Source organism: Protomyctophum bolini, assembly GCF_963924005.1.
Source record: "Protomyctophum bolini genome assembly, chromosome: 18".
In the NCBI taxonomy this organism is placed as follows: domain Eukaryota; kingdom Metazoa; phylum Chordata; class Actinopteri; order Myctophiformes; family Myctophidae; genus Protomyctophum; species Protomyctophum bolini.
The window spans coordinates 34,469,807-34,483,628 of record NC_137879.1 but is presented as its reverse complement, the minus strand read 5'-3'; the positions used below and the strand labels follow the sequence as shown (position 1 = coordinate 34,483,628).

At 45.9% G+C, this 13,822-nt stretch overlaps 1 protein-coding gene across 2 annotated transcripts in view; it reads left to right on the top strand.

Annotated features, from left to right (window-relative positions):
- LOC308332979 (uncharacterized protein) overlaps positions 1-13,593 on the top strand; it is a 48,980-nt gene extending 35,387 nt beyond the window's left edge. For both annotated transcript variants that reach the window (XM_080789133.1, XM_080789132.1), the window contains exons 23-25: positions 8,062-8,135; positions 8,323-8,380; positions 13,363-13,593. In XM_080789133.1, the coding sequence (XP_080645259.1) occupies positions 8,062-8,135; positions 8,323-8,380; positions 13,363-13,460 (230 nt within the window). In that variant the 3' untranslated portion in view covers positions 13,461-13,593. The remainder of the gene's footprint in view (positions 1-8,061; positions 8,136-8,322; positions 8,381-13,362) is intronic.
- Positions 13,594-13,822: the final 229 nt, after the last annotated feature.

Sequence of the window (13,822 nt, the reverse complement as noted above, 5' to 3'; positions counted from 1 at the left end):
TTACAGTAAGTAAATGTAGTTAAGCCACTTTCCACGACTGACAAAGGGTGAAGGTTTCCACTGAACGCCCCCCTCATCACACACACACACACACACACACAGCTCTCTGTCTCCTCCGAGACAACACTTTATACGTTTTGATTCACTGTTCCTCCTGTCCTCTTTTGTTTGGATTTCCGCCATGCACCTCGATAGATCCACCATCGATCCAGCCAGAGGAGAGAAGTGAAACGAGGCCAATATAATACCATATATTTTTTTAAATGTCAGACGGATAGAGTTGCAGGGTTTTATTTATACTTTTTTTTCTCTCTCTTCTGGTACAGTGACCAATGTGGAAAAAGAAGGGCTCGCTGCCTCCGCATTTTGTTTCAAACTGTGTTGGAAAGTGCCTTAAAGAAAGAATGAATCAGAATTTGAAGGTTTTCAGAAACCTTAAGTCGGCTCCCTATAGAGCGCCGCAGTCCCCGCCCCCTTTCAGAAAAGCGAGTGGCCCAGGAAGTGGAAGCCCCATGCATTCTCCCATCGGCACTTTTAATATAATTTATTTAAAGACGGTTACGCCGCGGACAAAGCCAATTCGGATCGTGACGAATCATGACAATGAACACAATATTTTGGGACGATCAAATCATTAGAAAGAAGAAAAGAAAGTCAGGAGACAACACTATTTGTTTTGTTTTTCGTCTTATAAATTATTTGATCGGCCCAAAATATTGTGTTCATTGTCATGATTCGTCACGATCCGAATTGGCTTTGTCCGCGGCGTAACCGTCTTTAAATAAATTATATTAAAAGTGCCGATGGGAGAATGCATGGGGCTTCCACTTCCTGGGCCACTCGCTTTTCTGAAAGGGGGCGGGACTGCGGCGCTCTATAGAAGGTGTTCCCAGATTTGGCAGTTTTTAACGTTTTTAACATATCTTTGCTTCTGGGGGGTCCCCTGGAACAACATGTTTTCAGATGGGCTGTCGGCAGGGCAAATACACATCATTCTTTTGGGGGTCCTCCTTGGAATGAAATAGTTTGAGAACCGCTGATTTTGATTGTAGAAAACATTTCTGGTCTCGGGTCTCAATGTGTTAAATGTTGTAGTTCTTCCACCCTGCTGCTTTCAACACCTGTCATTTTGGGTGAAGAGGACAGTGACGGGTAATAGGCTAGCGGAGCGTGGGCACACTGTGTGTGTGCATAGGCGACGTTAACCCATTTAGACCTGAGCTCCATTCTACAAATGTCTTCTAAATCATTGTTTCTGTGTCAGTTGTGCTTATGTCAAGGACCCCCACACGATTATATGTAATTGGCTGCCGACCCCCATCTAAAAAAAATATGTTGTTCCAGGGACCCCCCCCCCCCCCTCCCAGAAGCAAAGATTTGAGTTCAAAACGTTTGCTGTGAAAGAATATATGTTCAAAGATTTGCAACACATTTTCACGATTTAAAAAGAAAATAGCAGGCCTACAAGCTTGTAGCGCGGCACATGAGCTTGTAGATCTGCTATTTGTCAATAGCTTCAGTATAAAATAATGCTTAAAACTGTTTAAGAGGCATAAACGACGAGACGTTTTATTGCCAATTATGGACCGGGTGCCACGGACTTGGGGGAAAAAAATAAAAATTAATTTGAATTGAAAATTCCTCTAATCTGGTGTACAGGTGATGACATGCACATTACATGCATAATAGAATTACAATTTATTTATTTCTTTATAATGGGCGAATTGGCAACCCAAAGCCTAAACTGGTGACCACCAGGTGGCGCTGAAAGAGTTTTAAAACACCAAAAAGGGGTTCCCCTCGAGAATGAGTTAAAGGTCCTCTGGTTCACCGGCGAGTCACATGTTGTCTCCACAGTGGTTGCTATGGAGTCACATGTTGTCTCCACAGTGGTTGCTAGTATGGAGTCACATGTTGTCTCCACAGTGGTTGCTAGTATGGAGTCACATGTTGTCTCCACAGTGGTTGCTAGTATGGAGTCACATGTTGTCTCCACAGTGGTTGCTATGGAGTCACATGTTGTCTCCACAGTGGTTGCCATGGAGTCACATGTTGTCTCCACAGTGGTTGCCATGGAGTCACATGTTGTCTCCACAGTGGTTGCTATGGAGTCACATGTTGTCTCCACAGTGGTTGCTAGTATGGAGTCACATGTTGTCTCCACAGTGGTTGCTAGTATGGAGTCACATGTTGTCTCCACAGTGGTTGCTAGTATGGAGTCACATGTTGTCTCCACAGTGGTTGCTAGTATGGAGTCACATGTTGTCTCCACAGTGGTTGCTATGGAGTCACATGTTGTCTCTACAGTGGTTGCTATGGAGTCACATGTTGTCTCCACAGTGGTTGCCATGGAGTCGCATGTTGTCTCCACAGTGGTTGCCATGGAGTCACATGTTGTCTCCACAGTGGTTGCTATGGAGTCACATGTTGTCTCCACAGTGGTTGCCATGGAGTCACATGTTGTCTCCACAGTGGTTGCCTTGGAGTCACATGTTGTCTCCACAGTGGTTGCTATGGAGTCACATGTTGTCTCCACAGTGGTTGCTAGTATGGAGTCACATGTTGTCTCCACAGTGGTTGCTATGGAGTCACATGTTGTCTCCACAGTGGTTGCTATGGAGTCACATGTCTCCACAGTGGTTGCTAGTATGGAGTCACATGTTGTCTCCACAGTGGTTGCCATGGAGTCACATGTTGTCTCCACAGTGGTTGCTATGGAGTCACATGTTGTCTCCACAGTGGTTGCTATGGAGTCATATGTTGTCTCCACAGTGGTTGCCATGGAGTCACATGTTGTCTCCACAGTGGTTGCTATGGAGTCACATGTTGTCTCCACAGTGGTTGCTATGGAGTCATATGTTGTCTCCACAGTGGTTGCCATGGAGTCACATGTTGTCTCCACAGTGGTTGCTATGGAGTCACATGTTGTCTCCACAGTGGTTGCTAGTATGGAGTCACATGTTGTCTCCACAGTGGTTGCTATGGAGTCACATGTTGTCTCCACAGTGGTTGCTAGTATGGAGTCACATGTTGTCTCCACAGTGGTTGCTATGGAGTCACATGTTGTCTCCACAGTGGTTGCTATGGAGTCACATGTTGTCTCCACAGTGGTTGCCATGGAGTCACATGTTGTCTCCACAGTGGTTGCTATGGAGTCACATGTTGTCTCCACAGTGGTTGCCATGGAGTCACATGTTGTCTCCACAGTGGTTGCCATGGAGTCACATGTTGTCTCCACAGTGGTTGCTATGGAGTCACATGTTGTCTCCACAGTGGTTGCTATGGAGTCACATGTTGTCTCCACAGTGGTTGCCATGGAGTCACATGTTGTCTCCACAGTGGTTGCTATGGAGTCACATGTTGTCTCCACAGTGGTTGCCATGGAGTCACATGTTGTCTCCACAGTGGTTGCCATGGAGTCACATGTTGTCTCCACAGTGGTTGCTATGGAGTCACATGTTGTCTCCACAGTGGTTGCCATGGAGTCACATGTTGTCTCCACAGTGGTTGCCATGGAGTCGGCACGCTGGCTGCAGGTTTATTTTGAGAACTTGACGACTGTCGTCATCCAAAGTGAAGCCTTAAAATCTCTCCTGCTTCTCTTTTTTTTTCCCCGGTTCTCCACCCGACAACAACGATATGATTCTGAAAGCATACATATATAATGGTACTTTTACTTTAGCTAATTTATACTTTTGGCTTGCTTTGACTTAAAGTAAGATTTTAAATACAGAACACATCTATATTATTGTCTCTTGTCTCTCATATGTCCAAAAGGTTACTTTTCAGGAAAAGAGTAGCAGACGACAAGCTCAGAACGCGTCGTTTTTTTATGTTTTTTTTGTTGTGGCTTTTGCCTTTATTTTATATTTTGTATGGAGGGACAGACAGTAGGCTGACAGGAAATGGGGAGAGAGATGCGGGGGGGGGGGAAAGACATGCAGTAAAGGCCGTCGCGATCGGGAGTCGAACCCGCGGCACCACACTGCCAGACTGGGTTACCAGCCAAGGTATGCCTGGACCGCTGAGCCACGGCCCAGGCCCGATCTTCCATTGTTGATGCTATTGTGTGACGCTGTAGTGTGCTCAAGTATAGGCTATTAATTCATGACAAAAAAAAACAAAGTTCAAATATCATGGAGATCTTTTAGAGCAGGGGTGCCCAAAAGTAGATCACAAAGGCTGTACAGGTAGATCACAGGACATGTCCCTAAAGAATATTTAATTTAAATATATAAAAAGCTATTTTTGGAATCGGCAGCTTGAGTTAAAGGTGACTTGATTGATTGACAAAAGGGGGCCTGTAAACTCAAACTCACAATGCAATATTTTGTTTTCAACAAATGTCCGTAGCATTACACATTAAATACAAAAAAAACCCCTAACTATTAGATTTCTCCCCCTCTATGTCCCATTCCAAGTGCATTTGTACCTATATGTAATGCCCGCTATTCTAAAGCCCCCTCAGGTACACATTTAAACTATTTTCACTTTTTCAGCAATGGTATGGGTAGATCTTGTTGAGCTGATCATTTAGAAAGTAGCTCTCACGTCATAAAAGTGTGGGCACCCCTGTAAATTTAGAGCCTTTGATATTGCTACTTTTACCTTTTTTTTAATCCACAGTCCTGAGTACTTCTTCCACCACTTCTTTTAGTTCGTTAAACTGAAGCCTTGAAATCTCTCCCTGCTCTTCCGGTTTTTTGGGGGGGGTTTTTTACCCTACGTCACTGAGCGAAATGACAGTAAATTGTGCTTTGCGTCCGTCCGTGCTGTCCTGCCTGCCTGGGTACTTTTCAATTTCCTCCCCTGTTGATAAGCGTGCACTCTATTCAGCCAGACGTGGATGAGGGAATAGGTAGACTAGACGGTGAGTCAATGTTTCCGGTTCGCATTAGAAAGAAAAGGAGAAAAATAAAGATGCACATGATTCAGTGTATTGTATTTTATTCGCCACCCTTTTCCTCTTCCACGAGGCCCTCAAAGTGCTCCTTAACCCATTTAGGCCTGACGTCGAAATAAAATAATTTTTTTTTAAATCATGACAGTTTTCATGAAAAACCTGTGTGTTTCTATGTCAGCGGTGCTAAACCTTTTTCATGTCAAGGAGCCCCAGAATGATATGTGTATTTGGCCGCCGACCCCCCCATCTGAAAATAATGTTGTTCTATGGGGACTCTGAAAGAATATATATATTCAAAGATTTGCGCCACCTTTTCACGATTTTTGAGTGGTGCAACCACTCCCAAGGAACAGCAATGTCCGTGTTCCCGTGTTCACCTATGTGTTCACCCATTAATGAGCATCATATAATGAGTACCAGTAGGGGGCGCTGTTTGCCAGAAACAGAGAGAGAGAGACTTGCTGCACTGTTGCCTGCTAATGAGAGAGAGAGAGAGAGGAGGGGGGGAGAGAGGGGAGTTGCACCACTCGGTTCACACGAGTGTGATTCTTTTCAAAAATTGCAGACCTACAAGCTCGTAGCTAAAGCATAACATAATGCTTAAAACACCAAAAGGGGTTCTCGCCCAAAATGGGCTAACTAACTATATGCCTGGCTTGTCCACGGGATCAATGGAGGCTGGCTAATGGGCGTCTGCTGCCCGCCACGGTGAATCGTTTCAGAGCTGTCCTTCACGTTGTGCAAAACCTCACGGAGGAGGAGGAGGAGAATGGAGTCTGCTAACCCTCCTATCTTTACCCCCCCCCCAACCCCAACGAGATTGCCGTCATCAATTATTCAGCCGCCTCCGCGCGTATGTCGACGATGGCATTATTACGCGATGGAGCGGGGCTTATCCGTATACAACGGTATACGTTTGATGTCCCCTCCTCCCAGCGAGGGATTCTTGTGTACGAGATGAGAAAGAAAGCATTATAGGAAAGCTCGGTGACGTTATGTTCCTTTGGCGGTATTGTGCTGAATCTTGTTTTTGATGATTGATCATCATTGTGAACGCAGTGACTGCGAACGTGGTGAGCGACGTACTATGAGACCTAGCAGAACATGTCTGTCTGTCTGTGTGTGTCACGCTGTAACACCACCCGCCCGCCACCAGAGGGTGCAGCTGTATCACACACAAAAAACGCGCGCACACACACACACACACAAAAAAAAAACGTAACTTAAAAAGAAAAAACTTAAAAAAAACTAAATAAAATAAAATACATGCATGCACACATACACACACTAAGCCACTTAACTTAAAAATAAATCTTACAAGAAAAAGAAAGAACTTAAAAAAAACTTAAAGTACGTCATTTATTCCAATTGTTATTGCAATTTACGAGCTGCGTTCGCTTCCCCGCGTTCACAAGTCTTACTTGTAGTGGTAATGGCGTTCTTCTTCTCGCCGTTCTTCTCGATCCTCCGCGTTCCGGATCTGACGACGAGGAGGAGGAGACGCGAGTGGACGCGGGTGCGAGAGCATTCGACAAAAGTAGCTGGTCTACAAGCTCGACAAGCCCCGCACAGGGTTAGAGACTTGGTGGATTCATTGACATATAAACCATGTACAGACAAAAGCAAAAAAAAGTTTGACGTCATTTAATGCAATCAGATATAGGACTTTTCTGTTTGGATGAATGGGCTGCCAATTTCTTTTTTTATTTTATTCTTTATTTACCCAGGGATGTAGCTGAGCCACAGGTGCTCATTTTCAGCAACGCCCTGCACATAGAAACACACAGAAACACAACAGCTGACCAGTACAACCACAGTCTCATACCGCTGGCCACTAAAGCAGCTCCAGGGTGGAGCAGTTTGGGGGGGTTCAGTGCCTTGCTCAAGGGCACTTCAGCCGTGTTGGGTGAGTGACGACAATCACTTCCCCACACCCAGATTTTTCCTGCCCCGTCCGGGGGAATCGAACCGGCAACCTTTCGGCAACGAGGGCGCTCCTCTAACCCTTAGGCCACCGCTAGTGGTTAGATGAGTTTGTGGGGTTTCATAAAAAGAATATGTGTAACCAATCGGGAAGTATTAACAAGAGCTTGTGGCTAAATGATAATCACATTGGAACCGTTGTTTGTATTTGACCATTTCCCTGTGAATGTATACAGTTGTGGACCGAGAGGACACGTCGTTTGAATGTGTTGGGAGACTTGGCATTGACGTGTTCTTTGATCAATGGGTCACATCCTGAGACGGGGCCCGTCATGCTCCTCCATGCGGTCTGTTCAGGGCGAAACGGGAGGAGAGAGATGTACATCTGTCAGGTGGAAGCTATTCGAAAGGCTTTCAACGGCTGTCACATAAAAGGCTTAATGCGTGCGTGCCTGCACTTGGGTTACTATAGTTGTGAGGGCCAAATGTCAAGTATAGTGGAATTTTGACATTTTGTCCTCTCAACAAGAGAGAGGGTTTTATGGTAATTTTTTTTTTAAAGATTCACGCTTGACATTATGCCTGTACTGATCTACAAGCTCACAACATGTCGCAGACACCAGCTCACCACATGTCGCAGACACCAGCTCACAACATGTCGCAGACACCAGCTCACAACATGTCGCAGACACCAGCTCACAACATGTCGCAGACACCAGTTCACAACATGTCGCAGACACCAGCTCACAACATGTCGCAGACACCAGCTCACCACATGTCGCAGACATCAGCTCACAACATGTCGCAGACACCAGCTCGCAACATGTCGCAGACACCAGCTCACAACATGTCGCAGACACCAGCTCACAACATGTCGCAGACACCAGCTCACAACATGTCGCAGACACCAGCTCACAACATGTCGCAGACACCAGCTCACAACATGTCGCAGACACCAGCGCGCAACTAAGTATAACATTGTCAAACCGCGTGAAAGCATCCGCGTCGTTTCAGATGTTTGCGTTGGCTCTGGAAAATGGCAGATATAAAAGCTCACAGCGTGAACTTTACATCTGCAACTTTTTAACATTTTTAACACATCTTGGCCATGAAAAGATTAGAAGGCATTTTTATAATCAGCCTCGGGTCTAAATGAGTTAAAAGTGCATTTATGAAATGTTCTCACAAGTATACTAATACCAACGTGTGTGTGCCTGTGCGTGTGTGCATTTCAGATCAGTTGGAGTGGATGGTAGAGCACTGTGGAGCGTGGGTGGTGAAAGACCCTCTCCACTTGGACAGTGAAAAGGTACAGCGTCACTCACTGCTTCTCAATGTGGGGTCCATGGACGGCTGTTGCTTTGTTCGCTCTGTTATTCATTTTAAAACTAGACTAACACTAAGACATTCCTGGTGACTGAAATGTGACTGAAACGTAAAGGCCAAAAACAACACCGCTAGGTGTAACGTGTGATCTCTGTCTTGTCTCTTCACAGACGCTCCATCAGCTGGTCGTCGTGCAGTCTGCCTCAGAGCAGTGGGCCGGATGCAGCCGTGAGTAGTGAAACATGCCTCTGTCTCACTCTCTATAGTCGATGCGCAGCCAGCCTAGTCTCTGTCTCACTCTATAGTCGATGCGCAGCCAGACTAGCCTCTGTCTCACTCTCTATAGTCGATGCGCAGCCAGACTAGCCTCTGTCTCACTCTCTATAGTCGATGCGCAGCCACACTAGCCTCTGTCTCACTCTCTATAGTCGATGTGCAGCCAGACTAGCCTCTGTCTCACTCTCTATAGTCGATGCGCAGCCACACTAGCCTCTGTCTCACTCTCTATAGTCGATGCACAGCCAGACTAGCCTCTGTCTCACTCTCTATAGTCGATGTGCAGCCACACTAGCCTCTGTCTCACTCTATAGTCGATGTGCAGCCAGACTAGCCTCTGTCTCACTCTCTATAGTCGATGTGCAGCCAGACTAGCCTCTGTCTCACTCTCTATAGTCGATGCGCAGCCACACTAGCCTCTGTCTCACTCTCTATAGTCGATGCGCAGCCAGACTAGCCTCTGTCTCACTCTCTATAGTCGATGCTCAGTCAGACTACCCTCTGTCTCACTCTCTATAGTCGATGCACAGCCAGCCTAGCCTCTGTCTCACTCTCTATAGTCTATTTGCAGCCAGACTAGCCTCTGTCTCACTCTCTATAGTCGATGCGCAGCCAGACTAGCCTCTGTCTCACTCTCTATAGTCTATTTGCAGCCAGACTAGCCTCTGTCTCACTCTCTATAGTCGATGCGCAGCCAGACTAGCCTCTGTCTCACTCTCTATAGTCGATGTGCAGCCAGACTAGCCTCTGTCTCACTCTCTATAGTCGATGCACAGCCAGACTAGCCTCTGTCTCACTCTCTATAGTCGATGCACAGCCAGACTAGCCTCTGTCTCACTCTCTATAGTCGATGTGCAGCCAGACTAGCCTCTGTCTCACTCTCTATAGTCGATGCACAGCCAGACTAGCCTCTGTCTCACTCTCTATAGCCGATGCACAGCCAGACTAGCCTCTGTCTCACTCTCTATAGTCGATGCGCAGCCAGACTAGCCTCTGTCTCACTCTCTATAGTCGATGCGCAGCCAGACTAGCCTCTGTCTCACTCTCTATAGCCGATGCACAGCCAGACTAGCCTCTGTCTCACTCTCTATAGTTGATGCGCAGCCAGACTAGCCTCTGTCTCACTCTATAGTCGATGCGCAGCCAGCCTAGTCTCTGTCTCACTCTCTATAGTCGATGCTCAGCCACACTAGCCTCTGTCTCACTCTCTATAGTCGATGCGCAGCCAGAGTAGCCTCTGTCTCACTCTCTATAGTCGATGCGCAGCCAGACTAGCCTCTGTCTCACTCTCTAATATAATATATATGATAATATACCAACAAGAATATGTCGAGTCATAACAAGCCACGGTGCGTTTAGTTTCAGTCACATTTTAGCCACCTAGAATGCTTCAGTGTTAGTCTAGTTTCAGTCGACTAAATGTCATAAGACTGAAATGTATTTTGGCGGGCCTTGATGCCGTCGTAATGACTGGTTTTACACTTTACACAAGTGCTCAAAGTGCTTTGCGACGGTTCATTCATTCATACGTTGGGAGGTGAATCGGCGAACAGTCGACGCCAGCGTCCTCACTTCCCACATTCACACACCAATGGTGGCGAGCTCACACCGACTGACTCATTGGAGGCAATGTAGGGTTCAGTGTCTTGCCCAACACTTCAACACACAGACTCTTTTTCTCATTGATGTTTGAGGTTTTCATCTTCGCTCGATCACACTAAAACATTGGGTTGAAGCAAAGATTTGAGTTAAAAAAACGTTCGCTCTGAAAGAATATATATTCAAAGACTTGAGGCACATTTTTTACGATTTTTGTGCCCGTCGAGCTTAAATAAAGGTTTGAAATGAAACAATTTCTTCAAGGAGACAGACAGTACGGCAGGGCTGTCCAAACTCTTCTTCAAAGGGGGCCGAAAATATTAAAACACCCAAGGGCCAAATACATAATGTACCTTCGGATTTCAAACGATTTAACTGTCATCATCGGTATTTAATATCAATGGTCTTTTATCAGGTGTGTGTGTGTGCTGTGAACAAAAAGTGTATCCCAGCCTTATGTCACTTTACCGAATGTAACCAAGCAAGCAAGGTAAAAAACAAAACAACTCAAGGAACAAGGAACACAGACAAATGATACTCTGGGGAATGCCCAGGTTAAAAACACTTTAACCCATTTAGGCCTGACGTCGAAATAAAAAAAACGTTCGCTCTGAAAGAATATATACCTATTCAAAGACTTGTGCCGCATTTTTACGATTTTTTCAAAAGTAGCAGACCTACGAGCTCGCTATGAGCTTGTAGGGCGTCCGTCCACCACCTAATCTCAAAGTCCCTGTCGGTTCGAATCTTCCCGGAGTCCTGTTGTTGCACGGCTTTTACCCCTCTATCGCTCTCTATCTCTCTGCCTTCATTTTCCACTATCTAAACAAAGTACACAAACAGAGGCAGGCCAGACAGCGAAGCCACAGGATTAGACCAAAGAGAGAGAGAGAGAGAGAGAGAGAGAGAGACTATACTGTACCAGGAGTTAGAATGCTCTGGTGGGTGGTGTGTTACACCCCCACGGTTCCCAAAGTGGGCTCCGCGGACTATACTATGAGATATATTGTACTTCTGGGGCAAGGAACGCCTTTTTGGTGTTTTTAAGCATTACGTTATACTTTTAGTTATTGAAAAATAGCAGATATACAACTCAAAATGAGTTTGTCATAGAACAGAGTGGCTGCCATGTAGAGAGAGGGACGGTGGCGGTTTGAGAGAGAGACATAGAACAGAGTGGCTGCCATGTAGAGAGAGAGAGAGACGGTGGCGGTTTGAGAGAGAGAGATAGAACAGAGTGGCTGCCATGTAGAGAGAGGGACGGTGGCGGTTTGCGAGAGAGAGAGAGAGAGAGAGAGAGAGAGACATAGAACAGAGTGGCTGCCATGTAGAGAGAGGGACGGTGGCGGTTTGATAGAGAGAGAGAGAGAGAGAGACATAGAACAGAGTGGCTGCCATGTAGAGAGAGGGACGGTGGCGGTTTGATAGAGAGAGAGAGAGAGAGACATAGAACAGAGTGGCTGCCATGTAGAGAGAGGGACGGTGGCGGTTTGAGAGAGAGAGAGAGAGAGAGACATAGAACAGAGTGGCTGCCATGTAGAGAGAGGGACGGTGGCGGTTTGCGAGAGAGAGAGAGAGACATAGAACAGAGTGGCTGCCATGTAGAGAGAGGGTTACAGAGTTTGAGAAAGAGAGAGAGGAGAGCTTAGAGACCCTGAAATCCCCCCCCCCCCCCTCTCTCTCTGTCTCTATCTCACACACTTTGTGCTCTATTTCCGTCCTATATGCTAAACCCCTCATCCCTAAACTATACTTTGCCTTTTTTTTTTTACTATTTTGAAACATTTTTGAATAGTTAAAATAACTAACTATGTTATTTCGATGTCGATGGGCTGGTTGAACTATTCAAAAGTAAAAAATCACACCCGTGTGAACTGAGTGGTGCAACTCTCTCTCTCTCTCATTAGCAGGCAACAGTGCAGCACTAACTCTCTCTCTCTCTCTCTGTTTCTGGCACAACAGCGCCACTTTTGCCCCTACTGGTACTCATAGTAACATAGTCACGTACACAGTCACACACATACATAGGTTAAGACGGACATTGCTGTTCCTTGGAGTGGTTGCACCACTCAAAAAAGGCAAGGTAGTTTAGGGATAAGGGGTTTAGCATGGACCAAAATAGAATAATGTGTCTGTCTCTCTCTCTCTCTCTCTCTCTCTCTGTCCTCACTATGTCTCTCGCTCTCTCTGTACCCTGGTTTGCACTGCTGCATATTTCATGTGGCCTTTCTCCCCTGCCGCCTCCTTGAGGCAGACACACAGCTCAGGTAATCAAGTAGGCCCTCTGCGCTCTCTCTCTCTCTCTCTGTGTCTCTCTCTCTCTCTCTCTCTCTCTCGTACCCAAAGCATAACATTTCTAGAAATGTCCTGAAGTGTACACAAAAGATCACTTATTTTCCTCCCTCCCTCCAAGAGATAGATATTCCCTGAACATAATAATCACTGCTTGGTACATGCTATGATCATCACCGTCACTGCTTGGTACATGCTATGATCATCACTGTCACTGCTTGGTACATGCTATGATCATCACCGTCACTGCTTGGTACATGCTATGATCATCACCGTCACTGCTTGGTACATGCTATGATCATCACCGTCACTGCTTGGTACATGCTATGATCATCACTGTCACTGCTTGGTACATGCTATGATCATCACTGTCACTGCTTGGTACATGCTATGATCATCACCGTCACTGCTTGGTACATGCTATGATCATCACCGTCACTGCTTGGTACATGCTATGATCATCACAGTCAATGCTTGGTACATGCTATGATCATCACTGTCACTGCTTGGTACATGCTATGATCATCACAGTCACTGCTTGGTACATGCTATGATCATCACAAAAAAACCACATCAAAAACCACATCAAAATACTTCTTTTGTGACAGTATGCCTTGTCACAAAGATATTATGCTATGTATCCTTTTTGAGTGGTGCTAGCCCCTCCTATAAACAGATTTAATGTTTGTCTTTAGTTCAATGTTTGTTTAGTAATAAACGCATTGACAATGAAGGGAAAATGTACGTCATAATGTGTCATGTTTGTTGTGTCATTCATGTTTGTTTCACATCACCATTACATCACCATAATCAACACGAGTTAGACTTTATTATATTAGCGCCTGCTCACTTCACCGCTCACTTCACACGGGTGTACCTAAATGGTATAAAAGATCGGTTTCTCCAGATCGGGTAAATTGCCGATCACCGATCTGATCGATCGGAGCACCTCTATACAAAAGCATCAAAAGAAGAAGTATCCACAAGCGTGAAACGATTCAACTTCTTCTTCTCTCTCTCTCTCTGTTCTGTTCTTTCCGCAGCTCTCCGGAGACGCGCCACGGTGGTGACTCGGGCTTGGCTGCTGGACAGCGTGGCTACTTACACCCTCCAGGACCACCTAAACTACACGCTAGTGTGAACCACACACACCCTCCAGGACCACCTAAACTACACGCTGTGAACCACACACACACCCTCCAGGACCCCCTAAACTACACGCTGTGAACCACACACACACACTCCAGGACCCCCTAAACTACACGCTGTGATCCACACACTGTTTTCTTTACACTGTCCACACACTGTGTCAGTGGTGCTCAATATTTCATGCCAAAGAACCCCAAAAATTATATGCATTTGGCATATAATTATAAAAATAGCAGACCTATACAAGCTCGGTGGCGTGCTACGAGCTTGTAGATCTGCTATTTTTCAATCGCTGAAGCATAACATAATGCTAACACCAAAAGGGGTTCCCGCCCAAAATGGGTTAATGTGTGT